Raw genomic sequence first — 19,353 nt, forward strand, 5'->3', positions numbered from 1 at the left:
GCTGTGCAGGTAAAAACTACTACAAGATCTCAGCACTAAAGTAACAGCTTTTACCTGCACAGCAGCGCTCCCGACCACCTAGTCTATGCAGGGAAATGCAGCCGGCCACTTCTCCATGAATGGAGCCATGCTGTTACTGGTAGCCAGGAATGCCTGTGTTAATGGAGGCAGCCCTATAATCCCTTTACTCTCAGGATCAGTGGGGTTTCTCAGAGGTTGGACCCTAGTGAACATCCAGTGAGGACATCTCCTAGCCATCATCTACGATGTGGGTGCTTTTAAGGGATTTATGTTGTTTTTAGACTAATTAGGATATTTTTGTACAGTAAGAATTATCATTGCAAATGCCATAATAAACCCAATTTTTCCTTTTTAAACTTTTGACAATTTTTTTAATAAAGCTATACCATCACTTAGCACTCATTCAGATGTCAGTTTTTCACACACAAATTTTGTTCGTGTTTTTCACATAACTCGTACCTACTATTACAGTCTACGGGCATTTTACATGTCCATGCATTTCCAAATCATGGAGACATGTCCAGTTTTGATCCATGTCACAGATCAAACTTGTCAATGAGATCTGCTGGTCAGTGAAAAAATTGTTCAGCACTCGCATACCATCATGACAGTTCGACAGGAGACGTTTGAGAGATCTTCTTGAACGAAACACTGATGTGAAAAAACTGATGAAATGAAAGCCTTGATGAAAAGCAGTCCTTCCTCTTTCACACTTCAGTCTTTTGACGGCAGTCGAAATACGCCTTTTTTTAAAAAAAAAAACGCATCCGTGGGTTTTTTTGGCGGAATCCGTTTTTTTCTCATAGACTTGCATTAGCGGCGCATCTGTTTTTTGACGGATCTGTCTGAATTTCAGCGTCCGCCATCTGGAGTAGACGGACTTTGTAACTTTTTTTGTCTGCGTTGAAAAGACGGATTGCGACGGATCCGTCGCAGTCTTCCGTTGGCTAGAAAATAAGCCTATGGGCGACGGATCCGTTGCAATCCATCAAATGACGGAATCCGGCAAAGGATTCTGCTTTTTTAAACTGAGCATGCCCGGAAGAATTTCCAATCATTTAATTTAACCCCAACCTCTATCTATCTATCTATCTATCTATCTATCTATCTATCTATCTATCTATCTATCTCAGTTCCGTTCCTTTAAATTTTATACACTTGCTGCTGCAACGGATCCTTCCAAAAAAACGGATCCGGTGCATCAGTTGTTTGCAAATCTGCAACGGATCCATTTTTTTCACACTTTGACGGTTTGGAACTGACGTCAAAAGACTGAAGTGTTAAAGAGGCCTTACTTGTATGATATACCCCTTCGGTGACTGTCGTCATCTCCCTATAATGCTGATAGTTAGCCCCTTTATAAATACTCTCACAAAAAAATTGCGGCTGAACTCAATAAATGGGTTCACTTATTTCACATGTTTTAAAAAGTGAATTTTTTTTTTTAAAAAAGGACTAATGTTCTTACAAGCAAAACTCAATTCTCGCTTAAAATCAGGTTTTTGATGTAGGAGATAATTTTCATCCCGGTTGACGAGACTCATGTGTTTCAGGTCTTATTTTGATCCAACACTCTGTTCTCCATAGGCTTGGAGTCTGACCTCTCCACACTTGTAGTCTGGCTCAGTAAGAACAGATCAATAAGACACTTGGCATTGGGGAAGAATTGTAATAACATGAAATCCAGGTAAGTATTTTTCCTTTTTCTTCTTTCCTCTGTACTTTTGCACCACATAATTGAGAGACATACAGTGTTTCTTTATTTGCCTCTGTAGAAATCTAACTCCTGTCCTGGATAACTTGGTTCATATGATACAAGATGAAGAATCGGTAAGTTGTGCCTTTAAACAGACCCCAAAGACCCATAGACCTCAATTGTACTATTGACTCATCAGTTAGCAAGCTGTCTTGCTCATGCCCAAGCAGTGCGAATGCATCCGCAAGCAATTACTACAACCAGGCCCCTTCTTCATCATTGACTGTTTTGGCAGATTAAGAATTGTAGTCAGATATTGCTTAAAACCATTGTATCTACTGAAGACAATCCCTTTTTGTCAGGAACACATAACGCTGCCAAATCGCAGCCCTGAAATCGTTATTGTTTTGGTAGACCCACTTTGTACTATTTAAACGATTTTTAATACACTGATTCCCAGATTTCCCTTTTTTCACTCCATTGTTTGTGGGCACATTCCTCCCTTCCAAACTGGGAGTTATGTTCATCTTATTTTTGTGCTTTTTTGACTGCTTACCTTCTCACCTTACTCCGCTGTTGTGTGTCAGCCCTTTCTTATTTTGCATGAATATTAAGAAAAAGCCTAGATCAGGGCATCCACTTTTGAGCATATTGACCAGTGCACCATTATTGAAGAACATGGTTCCCGAGTTACAGGGTATTATGTCGCATGATTATCTGAACTTATTCTTTTGCACCTGGCTTCGTGTTAAATTGACATGTTCCTTTCACTTTACTTCTTTTACACAGATGAATATACTGCTGACCAACAATGTTTAGCTTGGCATAAAAGACGAAATCTGCGACAGCCAAGCCGATCATTGCTGATTGGTCACTTATTGATTTTTATTACATTGGGCAGCTTCTACACTAGATTGCTCATGGCTGGCAAATCAGAACGCTGCCAAAAAAACTTAATGTGAGATACATGTGAGGATTGCATGTTTGTTAGGGAATGCCCACATGTATTCAGGCTTTCAAGTAGCCGCAAATCATGCAGCTACAGCAACAGAAACGAAACCTCCGAGCACGCCCAAAATACTCAGAGGACACCCGAGCATGCTCTGGAAAACCCAAGTAACGAGCATACTCGCTCATCACTACTGCTCACCATTATTGGCACCCCTTCATTTTTTTCACAGACTGTGCAATATCTTCAGAAATAAATGGAAATGTACCAAAGTTATATCCTCAGGATTTTTTTAATTAGTGGTCCAAAGTAATACAACAATATAACATTGTTTTTCAACTTACGGTATATGTTGCAATTTCAAAGAAGAAACAATAAACAGCATGTGCAGCAATCAAGGCATCTCTAATTAATACTTGGTTGCACACCCTTTGGCATTGATAACAGTCTCCAAACGTTTCTTGCAGCAATATATAAGCTTTTTGCACTTCTCAGCTGGTATTTCTTCACACTCTTCCATTGCAGTTTGTTCAAGCTCTTGAATGTTTGCAGGGCTCTTTTTTCCAATGGCAGATTTCAGCTCAACCCAAAGAATTTCAATTGGATTGGGGTCAGGGCTCATTGCTGGCCATTTTAAAACAATCAGTTTTTTTTCTTTTTCATTCATTCCTGTGTACTTTTGGATGTGTGCTTTGGGTCATTGTGTTGCTGGAGGACCCATGATCTTTGACTCAAACCAAGTTTTCTTACACTGGGTAGGACATTTTGCTTTAAAATCTCTTGGTGATTCTCTGATTTCAGAATTCCTGTGATATGGTCAAGGCCTCCTGTATTAGACGCAGCAAAGCAACCCCACAGCATTGTGGATCCTCCACCATGTTTAGCTGTTGGTAGGGTGTTCTTTTCCTTATAAGCTTTCCATGGAACATTTTTCCAGAAGGATTGTAGTTTGTCAAAGTACTCTTTGGAAAAGATCAGTCGTTGCTTTTTATGTATTTTCTTAAGCAATTGTTTCTTTCATAGCCTTCACCTATAGCTTTGCTTGGTTTAGTGTGCAGCTTATGATACGTGTTGAAACCATGACCCCAGACTGTTCCAGGTTGGCCTTCACATCTTTGGGTATTTGATGTAATGTTTTTTCCACCATTCGGACCAACCTTCAAAGACATCTCTTGGTAATTTTCCTCTTTTCCCCATGCCCATGGAGGTTCTAGACAGTTTCATGCTTAGCAAATTTCTTAATAACATTGCACACTGTTGAAGCTGGAATACCAAGGTCTTTGGAGATGGCATTATACCATTTGGAAGTCTTGTTTACTAATAATAGCAGTTCTGATGTCCTGAAACAGCTCGTTTGTCTTTATCATACGATTCATCATTCATTGGCTAATTCATGTCACATGGGCACAGACAATTAATCACAAGTGAATCTCATTTGTGATTTACCACAGGCACGTTAAAATGTGTTTTCATTTTAATTTAACCCCTTCATGACCCAGCCTATTTTGACCTTAATGACCTGGCCATTTTTTGCAATTTTGACCAGTGTCCCTTTATGAGGTAATAACTCTGGAACGCATCCTAGCGATTCTGAGATTGTTTTTTCGTGACATATTGGGCTTCATGTTAGTGGTAAATTTAGGTCGATAATTTTTGCGTTTATTTGTGAAAAAATCAGAAACTTGGCGAAAATTTTGAAAATTTCGCAATTTTCAAATTTTGAATTTTTATTCTGTTAAACTAGAGAGTTATGTGACACAAAATAGTTACTAAATAACATTTCCCACATGTCTACTTTACATCAGCACAATTTTGGAAGCAAAATATTTTTTTGTTAGGAAGTTATAAGGGTTAAAAGTTGACCAGCGATTTCTCATTTTTACAACAAAATTTACAAAACCATTTTTTTTAGGGACCACCTCACATTTGAAGTCACTTTGAGGGGTCTATATGGCAGAAAATACCCAAAAGTGACACCATTCTAAAAACTGCACCCCTCAAGCTACTCAAAACCACATTCAAGAAGATTATTAACCCTTCAGGTGTTTCACAACAGCTAAGGCAATGTGGAAGGAAAAAATGGACATTTTAATTTTTCCAACACAAATTTCCTTTCAGCATCAATTTTTTCATTTTCACATGGGCAACAGGATAAAATGAATCCTAAAATTTGTTGGGCAATTTCCTCTGAGTACACCGATACCTCATATGTGGTCATAAACCACTGTTTGGGCGTACGGCAGGGCTCAGAAGGGAAGGAGCACCATTTGACTTTTTGAATGGAAAATATGCTGGAATATTTAGCGGTTGCCATGTCGCGTTTGGAGAGTCGCTGTGTGCCTAAACACTGGAGCTCCCCCACAAGTGACCCCATTTTGGAAACTAGACCCCCCAAGGAACTTATCTAGATGCATAGTGATCACTTTGAACCCCCAGGTGCTTCTCAAATTGATCTGTAAAAAAAAAAAAAAAGTACTTTTTTTTCACAAAAATTATCTTTTAGCCTCAGTTTTTTCATTTTCACATGGGCAACAGGATAAAATGGATCCTAAAATTTGTTGGGCAATTTCTCCTGAGCACACCAATACCTCATATGTGGTCATAAACCACTGTTTGGGTGCAGGGCAGGGCCCAGAAGGGAAGGAGCGCCATTTGACTTTTTGAATGGAAAATTAGCTCCAATCGTTATCGGACACCATGTCGCGTTTGGAGAGCCCCTGTGTGCCTAAACATAGGAGCTCCCCCACAAGTGACACCATTTTGGTAACTAGACCCCTTAAGGAACTTATCTAGATGTGTAGTGAGCACTTTGAACCCCCAAGTGCCTCACAAAAGTTTATAACATAGAGCAGTGAAAATAAAAAATCATTTTTTTTCCTCAAAAATGATTTTTTAGCACGCTATTTTTTATTTTCACAAGGGTAACAGGAGAAATTGGACCACAAAAGTTGTTGTCCAGATTGTCCTGAGTACGCTGGTACCCCATATGTGGGGGGGGGCACTGTTTGGGTGCACGGCAGGGCGCAGAAGGGAATGAGCGCCATTTGACTTTTTGAAATGAAAATTGGCTCCAATCCTTAGCGGACACCATGTCGTGTTTGGAGATCCCCAGTGTGCCTAAACTTTGGAGCTCCCCCACAAATGACCCCATTTTGGAAACTAGACCCCCTAAGGAACTTATCTAGATGCATAGTGAGCACTTTGAACCCCCAGGTGATTCACAGAAGTTTATAATGCAGAGCAGTGAAAATAAAAAAATCTTTTTTTTTCCTAAAAAAAAATTTTTTAGTCTGCAATTTTTTATTTTCACAAGGGTACCAGGATAAATTGGACCCCAAAAAGTTGTTTTCCAGTTTGTCCTGAGTACGCTGGTACCCCATATGTGGGGGGAGACCACTGTTTGGGCACACGTCGGGGCTCGGAAGGGAAGTAGTGACATTTTGAAATGCTGACTTTGATGGAATAGTCTGCGGGCATCATGTTACATTTGCTGAGCCCGTGTGCGCCTAAACAGTAGAAACCACCCACAAGGGACCCCATTTTGGAAACAAGACCCCCCAAGGAACTTATCTAGATGTGTGGTGAGCACCTTGAACCCCCAAGTGCTTCACAGAAGATTGTAACGCAGAGCCGTGAAAATAAAAAATCATTTTTTTCCCTCAAAAAATAATTTTTAGCCCGCAATTTTTTTTTTTCACAAGGGTAACAGAAATTGGACCCCAAAAGTTGTTGTCTAGTTTGTCCTGAGTACGCTGATACCCCATATGTGGGGGATGACCACTGTATGGGCACACGTCAGGGCTCGGAAGGGAAGTAGTGACGTTTTGGTATGCTGACTTTGATGGAATGGTCTGCGGGCATCATGTTACATTTGCAGAGCCCTTGATGTTCCTAAACTGTGGAAACCCCCCACAAGTGACCCCATTTTGGAAACTAGACCCCATAAGGAACTTGTCTAGATGTGTGGTGAGCACCTTGAACCCCGAAGTGCTTCACAGAAGATTGTAACGCAGAGCCATGAAAATAAAAAATCTTTTTTTTTCCTCAAAAAATGAATTTTTAGCTCGCAATTTTTTATTTTCACAAGGGTAACAGGAGAAATTGGACCCCAAAAGTTGTTGTCCAGTTTGTCCTGAGTACGCTGGTACCCCATATGTGGGGGGAAACCACTGTTTGGGCACACGTTGGGTCTCAGCAGGGAAGTAGTGACATTTTGAAATGCTGACTTTGATGGAATGGTCTGCGGGCGTCATGTTACATTTGCTGAGCCCCTGTGTGCCTAAACAGTAGAAACCTCCCACAAGTGACCCCATTTTGGAAACTAGACCCCCCAGGGAACTTATCTAGATGTATGGTGAGCACCTTGAACCCCCAAGTGCTTCACAGAAGTTTATAACGCAGAGCCGTGAAAATGAAAAATCATTTTTTTCCCTCAAAAAAAATGATTTTTAGCCCGCAATTTTTTTTTTCACAAGGGTAACAGGATAAATTGGACCCCAAAAGTTGTTGTCCAGTTTGTCCTGAGTACGCTGATACCCCATATGTGTGGGGGAACCATTGTTTGGGCACACGTCAGGGCTCGGAATGGAAGTAGTGACGTTTTGAAATGCAGACTTTGATGGAATAGTCTGCAGTCGTCATTACGTTTGCAGAGCCCCTGATGTGCCTAAACAGTGGAAACCCCCCACAAGTGACCCCATTTTGGAAACTAGACCTTCCAAGGAACTTATGTAGATGTATGGTGAGCACTATCAACCCCCAAGTGCTTCACAGAAGTTTATAATGCAGAGACATGAAAATGAAAAAAACATTTTTTTTTCCACAAAAATAATTTTTTAGCCCCCAATTTTTTATTTTCCCAAGGGTAACAGGAGAAATTAGACCCCAAAAGTTGTTGTGCAATTTTTCCTGAGTACGCTGATACCCCATATGTGGGGGTAAACCACTGTTTGGGCACACGTCGGGGCTTGGAAGGGAGTGAGCACCATTTGACTTTTTGAACGCAAAATTGGCTGGAATCAAAGGTTGCACCATGTCGCGTTTGGAGACCCCCTGATGTGGCTAAACAGTGGAAACCCCTCAATTCTAACTCCAACCCTAACCCCAACACACCCCTAACCACAACCCTAACCCCAACACATCCCTAACCCTAATCCCAACCCTAACCCCAACACACCCCTAACCCCAACACTAACCATAACACTAACCACAAGCCTAACCCTAATTCTAACCCTCTTTCCAACCCCAACCCTAACCCTCTTTCCAACCCTAACCCTCTTTCCAACCCTAACCCTCTTTCCAACCCTAACCCTCTTTCCAACCCTAACCCTCTTTCCAACCCTAACCCTCTTTCCAACCCTAACCCTCTTTCCAACCCTAACCCTCTTTCCAACCCTAACCCTCTTTCCAACCCTAACCCTAACCCTCTTTCCAACCCTAACCCTCTTTCCAACCCTAACCCTAACCCTGATGGAAAAATAAAAATATTTTCTTTATTTTATTAGTTCTGCCTACCTATGGGGGTGATAATCGGGGGGTTCATTTACTTTTTATTTCATTTTGATCACTCTGAGAGTGATCAAAATGAAATTATGGAATCTGCAGCCGGCAGATTCGGGCGGGCGCACTGCGCATGCGCCCGCCATTTTCTAAGATGGCGGCGCCCATGAACCGGACCCGCCGGACACCGGGAGCGACGGGGGGACTTGGAAGGTGCCGGAGGCGGTGAGAGTGGGTGAGGGGGGGGATCGGAAGCTGGCGGGGAGCGAAGGGAATGGGAGGGGGGGCAGATGATGACAGCGGCGGCAGATCGCCGCTGTCATTCAGTGGCAGGGGGGGCGATCGCCGGAGGGGGGGGGGGGTCAAATCGGTGTCTCCAGCCATGTCTGATGCTACTGCAGCATCGGCCATGGCTGGATTGTAATATTTCATCAATTTTCATTGATGAAATATTACTATCGCTCTGATTGGCTGTTTCACTTTTAACAGCCAATCAGAGCGATCGTAGCCACGTGGGGGCAAAGCCACGCCCCCTGTGGTGAATTACAAAGCCCCCTGTATCTGCGGGTCAGGTGACCTTTCATTGACCCCGGTCACCCGACCCGCAGGGGGGCTTTGAATTCATGACACAGGGTATGCGTCATAGGTCGGATTGGCACCGACTTTCATGACGCATACGCTGTGTCACAGGTCGGGAAGGGGTTAAAGGGAGCCAATACCAGTGACACAGTAAGCTTTGAGTATTTCTATTTTTCCCTCACATTGTTTTTAGTTTTAAATTGTTTATTATTTGCGCTTTTATATTTAACACAAGTGATCTATACAAAAAAAACTGTTCCGTTTGATTCGTTTTTAAGGAGATATTCCACATTTTGTACTTAAGCTTCATGAGTGCCAATAACGATGATCAGGACTGTGTGTTTATGTACGTACATATATACTTACGTTAATTTTCTTTTTTTCCTTTTTTTGTCAATTTTTTTTTTCTTCACGATCTACAGTTAGAGATAAAAAATAGAAATCTTGCAATTTTACAATTTTCACATTGGCCACTTGGGACTTTTTCTCGCATGGAATAGCCTTCATTTCTAAGAACAAGAATAGACTGTCGAGTTTCACATTAAAGTTCTTTTTTTCTGGCCATTTTGAGAGTTTAATGGAACCAACAAATGTAATGCTCCAGATTCTCAACTAGCTCAAAGGAAGGTCAGGTTTATAGCTTCTCTAATCAGCCAAACTGTTTTCAGCTATGCTAACATACTTGCACAAGGGATTTCAAGGGTATGCTAACCATCCATTAGCCTTCTAGCACAGTTGGCAAACATAAAGTCATTTACCACATTAACAGTGTATAGAGTGTATTTCTGAATCATTTAATGTTCGTGACCCTAAACTTTTGAACGCTAGCGTATGTATGTGTGTGTGTATGTATGTGTGTGTGTGTGTATGTGTATATATATATATATATATATATATATAATGGAAAAAGGGAAAAGGCAGCACAAAAATTGAACAGACAACGCGGGAGCAAGCCTTCCAGTCATATACCAAACCTCAAAAATAGTCCTCAAGATGAAAGCAGCACACCAAAAGAAATCCAGTCAAAGTGCTATTTATTAACCCATCTGGCTAGTTGCCCATACAGCGACGTTTCGTTCCTGGGAGCTGCTTGAGAAAGGTCCACAATTCTCAGGACCGAAACGTCGCTGTATGGGCAACTAGCCAGTTGGGCTAATAAATAGCACTTTGACTGGACTTCTTTTGGTGTGCTGCTTTCATCTTGGGACTATATATATATATATATATATATATATATATATATATATATATATATATATATATATATAGAGATAGATAGATAGATAGAGAGATATATATATATACTGTGTGTGTGTGTGTATGTACAGTATATAGGTCTAAGGGGTAAGGTTTCTCCTTGTGGAGAGTGACATACCAGCTCTGGCTTGTCAAGGTCAGGAGGCTTATTTGCCGTGCAATGCTCCTCTGGGAAATTTAATATACAAATTGCCTCTTCTGAAGAGGCAATTTGCATATATATATATTATAGTATTTTTTTTTTTAAATATTACTCTGCATGACTTTGCATCGGACCTTGCCCCTGCTCTATTGTGTTCCTGTTCTGCATAGAATAGCTTTGAAGCCTGGTTAATAGAGAGTACGTATTTAGCCTATTGTCAAAAGACAAAGCGTGAAAGTGCATTATATACACATAATTGGATGCCATGTTTCCTATTTCATAAGTCACTTAAAAGGTTTTTATTATATATGAGTGCTGCAATAGGTGACCACATGTCATCTATATGCCTTTATATACTTTGCGGCATGAGGAAGTTTAGAGGCAGAATGATGTTTTTGCGGATCAGATCTAGGCATGGACCTCTATAGATATAATGTAAGAGCTGCAGTATGTATTGTTGAAATTATTTAGTGTTTAGAAATCTAATAATTGGGATTGTGCAGGTGCGGGGTTATTGCATTACACAGTAGTACACAGTATATCATATTGCATTGCGTTATATTGAATAGCGCCTGCTGGTCGGCGTCTGTCATCCAGTATCTGAATCCCAGCCGCAGGACATTCTAGCATTCAGGGCACGTCCTGATTTTGAGGACAGTAGAAAAAAGTGGTTTGGAGCACAAGTATAGCTTCTTCTAACAAGAAAGGGGCAAGATCTGACCTACATGTATTGGCTGAAGTGGCAGATCTCCTTTCCTCCATACCCTCGCTTACAGCTAAGCAAGGCAATCACAGATCTGATATCACAGCCTCTATACTATGCAGGATAATAGAAGTTCCAACATTTCACCCTGTAAAGGAGATGATGTCATATTTACTCCCACAACAATAGAGTCCCTGTTTTCATATCTTTCCCAGATTTGTTTTTCTTGGAGTCCTACTCTACTCCTTTAAGCAGGTTTCTAAAGTAAATGCAATATGCCAGATTAACCTGCTTTAGAGATTAAACATGTCAGAACGTTTCCGTTAAAAACCTGCTTTTCCCCATAGAGAGCGCGACTCGATTGTATAGCTTCCCCTGATTTTTTTTTTTTTTTTGCTTCAAAGCCCTGTCTTTCATCAAGTAATATCCTTTTTATTCCTAGTTTTAATGGATAGCTTCATCGTTACTTTTCATCACCGAGAACAGATGAGAACGCCTCTGGCTCACTCGCCATTTGAGCCGGGTTTTCTTTATTTCTTTCATTTTTGAGGGTCACAAGCAAATTTAAAGCATTTAACACTTGGCTCTATCTTGTCTGTTCTTTTTTTCCCCTGAACCCTGAGGATGTGAAGTGTTATAAATTATATAGCGCCACATTCTATAAATATTCTCTCAGCAGGGTATTCCTTAGTGTGTTTTGTGTGATCTCAGACATTCACACATAGAAGTGTTGTCACAGGAAAACACCCAAGTGTAGGGGCTAAAATGACTAAAGGGTAATTTCTGCCATCCATATCTAAAACCTCTACGTGACCAAGAGAAGATGTATTATTCTTGGACATTTTGCTTCAATAAAATATCTGCTGTCCAGAGTTCATTTTCAGGAGTCTGGATATACTGGGTGACTGATCCTGAAATGTTGCCCATATTGGTTGACTCACGTGAACGAATCTAACTTGGATTCAGCTGGCAATATCATTGTAGTAATTCAGCAGACCACACAAAAGACCTAATCTGGTCATACACCTTACATGGCTGTCTACTGAGCTCTAGTTTGCTGTAAACCAGTCTTCTTGACCCAACTATCTATAGACATGCATGCACAGCCAATTGTGCATGCGTTCTCACTGGGGAAAGGGTTGTTGGTGCACCCCATGCACACTAGGTGGTTGACTGGTCCAAGATTGGCAAGTTCATTCGACATACTTCTGTGTACAGCCACTTTTTTATTGCCTGCATTTTTTTCATTTTAAGGGCTAAATGCCCTCCTTATGGTTAATGATCTTCTAACTCAGTGGTCCCCATCCTTTCTGACCTTGAGAGCCACATTCAGCTTAGAGAGAGGGTCACAAGCCACATTTGGCACTGAGAGAGGGTCGCGAGCCACATCCAGCTCCCACCCCCTTCAAAGAAGTGTCAACCAAAGCCCCCATTGCAGGTATAAATATAACAAAAGCTTTTCCACATAAATCATTCCAAAGAAGTTCACGGCATTCCAGGGGTTGTTCCCACAATACTCCCATTCAGTATTCTCCAATCAAGGACTCCCAACACACTGTCGCATCCAGCTCCAAGAACCTCCTCTAACAGGTAGTACCATCCTCCAGTGTACCATACCTAAATCATCTCTAAACCCCAAGACAGTATATGTGCATCCAGATCTGCTCTTCTGTGCAGGGCTTCTTACAATATTCATCATTTTGAGAAGTTCTCTTCATATCTGTTTGCTAGACCTGGAGCTAATGCACCAAGCTGGCAGATAGCCGTGAGCCACAATTCATGGGACCGCGAGCCACATGTGGCTCCCGAGCTACAGGATGGGGACCCCTGTTCTAACTTATTGGGGCTTACTGGTTTTAGAATACCCCTTTTCATTGGCTGCACTTTAAAAAAAAAAAACAAAAAAAAACAACTTGATTCTCACCCAGTCCAGCACATAGTATCCGTTGATGTCCATTATAGTCTGCAAAGCTGACAAATTGTCCATAGCGCAGCAGCCAATAACTAAGATCTGTTTCTTTGCCTGGGTTGACAGCACAAGCTATCATGAGTCGTTAAACTCCGTTATTGGCTGCAGCGCTGTTGATGTGACATCAGCGCTGCAAACGACTATAAACACTGCATCCGGGAAGGGTGAGTAAAGCCACCAGGGCAGAGCAGTTTTCAAAAACCCTTGTAACTCGTCCTCTGGGGCTAAAACACTCATCCCTATTTATAGGATAAGCTCTCATGTTTGATGGTCTGGGATCAGATACTCCGTACCCAGCTGTCTAGTAGAAAATTGGACCTGAAAGCAGCTTGATTGCACATGCAGCTATGCCTAAGGCCAGGTTCATATAAGCATATGTAAAATTGTCAGTTTTTCATCCAGAAAAATACAATTACTTTTCATCAGTACTGCTGTCCATGTGTCGCCCGTATGGCTGTTTTGTTTTTTTTTTGCCACATGCCATCTGTTTTAATACATAAATCATTAAAAATTATACAAAGAGAAATAGTTTCTTGTGGTGACAATTGTGATGGATCCGTTAAAAATAGTTGTCATACAAATGGTGTTTTTCTTAAATGTAACAGTTGCATGCAATGGACGAGCCGCCTGATCCGAAAAATGAATTGGGCTAATGCATGTTGGGATTCTTTTACACGTCCATGTTTTTTCACGTCACTTTGGGCATGCACCTGAATGAGCCCTAATGCCCAATTCAGTTGATTAGCGGGGTCCAATATTCCATTTTCATTCTGGAGAACATTTTTAATACGGTTTTCGTTCATTTACACGCAGCTAGAATTAAATTGGTTGTCCGTAGTTTTAAAACCATTTCCTGTAAAATCTGTTTGTCACTGGTCGATGGCTGCCAGTTTCTACTGTGTTTTAATTTTTTTGGCATCTTAAATTTATCATACCAAGTGAAGTGCTGAGCATATGAAATATAGTAAGACATGCAAAATGTTACCATGGAATTATTACAGGGTCTCCTCTTTCAGAGTTCTTATCCACACTACGTCCGCTGGGAATTTTTCACTGTCGAAATGTAAGTGTAATGCATTATTGATGATGACATCTTTTCTCTGCAGCCCTTACAGTCCTTGTCTCTAGCAGACTCTAAGCTGAAGACAGATGTGTCAATCATTATAAATGCCCTTGGTAGCAATACATCATTGACCAAAGTAGATATCAGTGGCAACGGCATGGGAGACATGGGGGCCAAGATGTTGGCCAAAGCATTGCAAATAAACACCAAGCTACGGTGAGTAGGATGGGGAGACGATATATGTGAGTAAGCAGTGATTGCTAATCCACACACTCCGGTCCCAGTATTGATGAATGTGTTTTTGGTTGTGGTAGGACGGTGATCTGGGACAAGAATAACATCACAGCCCAAGGATTCCAGGATATATCTGTAGCCTTGGAAAAGTAAGTACAATAGTGTTACGTCCACACGTTTACTACGTTCACTGCCAGCATTTATTCACTAGTCATGGTATCTTGCAGATCAGTCTGCAGTCCAGATTTGATGACCATTGATGACTCCCGATCTAGCACAATGAATCTCACAATCTTGTTTCTGTAGTGGCACTTAATCAAAAGTTGGTTAGCAGTAGTCTTGTCATGTTGTTCCCACACTATCTATATAATAATTAAGAAGTATTGGATGCTACTAAGGCCACGTTCAGTATTTGGTCAGTATTTTACCTCAGTATTTGTAAGCCAAACCCAGGAGTGGGTGATAAATACAGAAGTGGTGACGTGTTTCTATTATAATTTTCTTCTGATTGTTCCACTCCTGATTTTGGCTTACAAATACTGTCATGACATACTGAACGTCGTCTAAAGTTGTTAGAAAAAAAATATATGGTAAGAAATGAATTGTCTTTATGAATAAATTCCGAAATATCTTTAATTAGCTAATCACATTTGTTTTATCTAGAGAGGTCATCACTTTAGAATTAAAATGGCCGCAGCCTTGTTCCTCGGAGGGAAATCTATCCTAGAATGTTACTAGGACAAGTGCTTCCGAGCATGTGCAGAAGGAAGTCCCACTGCTTATACCAGCTATCAATCTGTCTCCAGGTCACAGCAGCGGAGCTTCTTACTGCACATGCCCACAGGCTCCTGTCCTAACATTCTAGTACAGATGTCGGTCAGCGTAATAGGGCCATAGCCATTTTAATTATGTAGTGAATACCTCCATAGACTATTTGCTAATTCAAAGTATTTAGGAATTTGTTCACAATAACATTTTATTTCTGTATTTTCTCCTATTCCCAGAGAACTCCTTTATTCATGATTTGACCCTTACTGACTTCTATTTAATGAAAATCATTGCCAAATAATCCCGTCCTGTGTCAGTCTTTCTGACAAGAATGAAAACTCTTTGCCAAGTTACATAGGCTTTAGCTAATGTGAACGTTGTCAATGTCAACTGACATTGAAATGGTAAATGTGGTGTAGCTGCACACAACAAGCCCCTCACTTGTTAACAAGCTTCTCTGATTGATGTGATCAGCATCATTCCTCTCCGCACGCTCATTTAAATGCAATTAATCCCATTGTCTTCAAGGTTATTGGGATCCTTTTGCAGAATCTCCAATTCCAACATTTCACGTAAATTGCAATTAATCCTGATCATAAATTAAAAGGTACCTGACAGCTGATATATTGCTGCACAAACCACAGGCTGCGTGTATCAGACACTGGCACTGTCATTTTAGCCAGGTATGTTTTACTCAGATGTGCCGTGGCGTCTCAGAGGAAAACGTGCATGTAAAACCCGCTGGGCACAATGCTGCTCGAGTGACTAGTCCTAAAGACCAGGCTTCGCCAACCCCGGTCTCCTTTTGAGTTTTAGGTCTTTCCCTATGTGTATATAGAGAGTCTTGTCGACAGTAATGAGGGGAGTAGCTGTGAGTGACCTACCTCTTGGACTAGTCACCTGAGTCGCATGGTCAGTGGTCAGGATTTAAATGTATGTTTTCTCTGACACCGCTTTTGAGTAAGGCCTCATTCAGACATCTGTGTTGTAAGTACGTGTTGTAAGTACGTGTTGTATCCGTTTTTGTCATGTATACAACATGTATCCATTATAATCTATGGCACTGTTAATATGTCCTTGTTTTTCATCGACCGTGGGTATGTACCAAATTACAACTGGGTGTTACTGTTCACTTTGTCAAAGAGGTGTATCCTTATATGGTGTTTACTGTGTAGTAACACACCTCTTAGTCTGACATTGTCCAATCTGTCACTGTAGAAATACTCCTCCAACTAGTAACGCCCTCTTGTGGATTGATTTTATACACTTCTAGGAAAAATAACAGAGAAAAGTACACGACAGAGTTAAAAAGTACCGTAAGATGTTCCAGAATTGTTGTTTCATGGGGAATACAATTATTTCATAAATTGACATATGAGGAGAGCTGTCAGGTCCTCTTTAGGTTACATTTAAAAGAAATCATAGCTTTGTTTTTTGGAAAAGTTTTGTATAATGACTGAAAAGTTTTGATACATGATTATGGGGAGAACTGACTTTGCCTACCCCATCAAATCCAAATGCATAAAAGATATGACTGATCTACAGTAATGACCCAAAGTATGGACACACCTGTTCATTCAATGTTTTTTGTTTTTTTTAATTGGAATTTGTAAATTTTAGATTTGGACTGAAGGCAGCAAAATCACGAAGGAACGTATGGAAACAAGGAGTAAAGAAACACATGTTAGAATTTATATTCTTCAAAGTGTCCTCCTTTTACTCTGATGACCGCTTTACACACCCTTGGCTTTCTCTAAAAGCAGCTTCATCAGGTAGTCGCCTGGAATGGCTTTCATTGCCAATAAAAATGAATGCCTAGTCAAGTGTTCAAATGTGGAATCTCCAAGTTTCAAAAAGTGTTTCCAACCATCAGATATGCATGTTGGTGCCCCGTTGCATACACTGTTCAGCCTGATTCTGCAACTGTTTTATGCCAGAATATGGCAAATACCACTCAGCTAAGTAAAAAGATGCAAAAGTGCTGAGCACACTATTCCACAACTGTTCTAAGCCAGACTATGACAAAAAAGCACACAGCTAAGTAGAGAAGCAACAGTCCATAGTTCCTTTAAGACACAATTGTCAGTCAATCCTGAAAATTGCTTGAGCCTTTAAGGTATCCTCAAGTGCAGTTATGAAAACTACAAAAACTATCAAAAGCTATAATAAAGCTGTCTTTCATGAGGATTGTTTAGGTAAGGAAGACCAAGAACTACTTGTGCTGCAAAGGATAATTTCATTACCGTTACCAGGCTCATTAGCCACAAATTGGCAGTACCTCAAATAACAACCATCTTAAATAATGTACATACATCAAGCAACATACGCCTGTTAAAATTAACTGTCTAGGGGAGAGTGCAAAAACTGGCCTTTTTGGTCCAATTAAGGCAAAGAAGCCACTACTTAGGACTGGAAATGGGAAGAGGAGACTTTTGGGCCAAGCAATACTAGGACTGGACATTTGATCAGTGAAAATGTGTACTTTGGACAGATGAGTCAAGATCTTTATTATCAACTGTAATGTCTTTTTGAGACACGCAGACAGTTTTTACATGTATGGTGCTCACAATGAAGGATGAAGGGGCCGACAAAATCGTGTGGGGGATGCTTTGCTAGTGACACTATTAGTGATTTATTTCAAATTAGGGCCTACTTGCCCAACATGGCTAGCACAGCATTCTGCAACGACACACTAACCCATCTGGTCTGCACTTAGACCATCATTTCTGTTACAACTGGACAATGACCCCCAAACACAACTCCAGGCTTATGTGACCATGATGCAGAGTGATAGAGAGCTATAACAGATATCAGATGAGGCTACAATCAATCGACTTCAAGCCACTTTAGATGGTTGGTAAGAGATGAACCCCAGAGCGAAGACAAAACAGCCAACAAGTGTTCAGGACCTCTGGAAACTCCTTCAAGACTGTTGGAAGCCATTTCTGTTGACTACCTGACAAAACTGCTTGTTGGAATGCCAAGAGGGTGTAAAGGTGTCATGGGAGTAAAAGGGGGGGAGGGGACTTTGGGTAATCCAATGCTATACCCTCATTTTGGTTTGTTTCACATGTGTTTCTTTAATCCTTGTTTCCATATGTGTTCCTTAGTGGTTTTGCTTCCTTCATTCTGAATCTAAATGTTCACATTTCAATAAGAACACGTAAAACCATTACATGAACAAGTTTGTCCAAACTTTTGACCAATACTGTTATCGATCATCTTTGTATAATCATATCCTAAATGTTAAATTATATGTTCCACAGCGTATGCTTATTTGAAGGTGTACAGGAGTCCCAGTGTTTATCAGGTGTACTTCATGGTGACCTATCTGCTATTTCGATCTCTTTTAATTGCCTGAGATATTAGTTGCTCAGAAGCTAGCTGGATTGTCTTACTCGCATGTGATTTATGGAGACAGGGATAGTGGCACTGAATATGTAATGTCTAATCCTGTCACATATTTTTCTGCAAATTGAATGCCAGCACACTTAAAATGCAGGATGAGCTTTAATGTAAATAAACTAGTATAATCAATGAATGATCAGCATTTAAAGGCGATGTTGGGTTCATTTTTTTGTATATTGCATGACTAAGGCCGGTTTCACACTAGCGCATTTTCAGCGCGCGCACGGCCGGGGGTAGCTCCGCCCCCGATCCGGCTCTCTGCCCGGCGTGCCCGCCCCTTCCTTGTAGCGCCGCCTCCTAGCGGACAGCGGCGCCTGCGATCGGCGCACCCTATCTTTAGCATAGGGTGCGCCGATCGTGCGCAGGCCGTGCGCTAGTTGCGCTTTGACCTGCGCTGCGCACTTTTGACGGTGCGCCGTGCGCGCCAAAATCGAACTTTTCGGATTTTGGCGCGCACGGCGCACCGTCATAAGTGCGCAGCGCAGGTCAAAGCGCAACTAGCGCACGGCCTGCGCACGATCGGCGCACCCTATGCTAAAGATAGGGTGCGCCGATCGCAGGCGCCGCTGTCCGCTAGGAGGCGGCGCTACAAGGAAGGGGCGGGCACGCCGGGCAGAGAGCCGGATCGGGGGCGGAGCTACCCCCGGCCGTGCGCGCGCATAAAATGCGCTAATGTGAAACCGGCCTAAGTACTGACTGTGCTGATCCTACATAGTGGATACTGAATGTGAAATGGTTATTGTATATTTTGTATGGACACTAAATCTATTGGGTCTTGGAGACAATTTTCCTTACAAATATCACCAAAGTTACTGTGAAGATCTGAGATTGTGGGTTGTAATAATTACCTAGGCAGGTTAACAATGCAACTATTTTTTTATTCCTTACATCTATGGTCTTAAAGCAATTCTGGATAGATGGTCACAGTGCAATGTCTCCAGTCCGCAAGTTCCCATCCTGGGGCCGATAGTTCCACTACCCCCTTACCAGGTGATTCCCACTGTCTCCCAATTTTTGATTGGCCCACAGCTTTTCTATCTCCCACCACTACAGTGTATAGTCACA

General features: G+C 41.4%; 1 protein-coding gene across 2 annotated transcripts in view; it reads left to right on the plus strand.

Moving 5' to 3' along the window:
• CARMIL1 (capping protein regulator and myosin 1 linker 1) overlaps positions 1–19,353 on the plus strand; it is a 331,630-nt gene that overhangs the window by 182,371 nt on the left and 129,906 nt on the right. For both annotated transcript variants that reach the window (XM_073566150.1, XM_073566151.1), the window contains exons 19-22: positions 1,609–1,708; positions 1,797–1,851; positions 13,922–14,094; positions 14,193–14,261. In XM_073566150.1, the coding sequence (XP_073422251.1) occupies positions 1,609–1,708; positions 1,797–1,851; positions 13,922–14,094; positions 14,193–14,261 (397 nt within the window). The remainder of the gene's footprint in view (positions 1–1,608; positions 1,709–1,796; positions 1,852–13,921; positions 14,095–14,192; positions 14,262–19,353) is intronic.

The sequence above is a fragment of the Dendrobates tinctorius genome, unplaced genomic scaffold (genome assembly GCF_039654945.1).
Source record: "Dendrobates tinctorius isolate UK_male_01 unplaced genomic scaffold, ASM3965494v1 ptg000004l, whole genome shotgun sequence".
Lineage (NCBI taxonomy): Eukaryota > Metazoa > Chordata > Amphibia > Anura > Dendrobatidae > Dendrobates > Dendrobates tinctorius.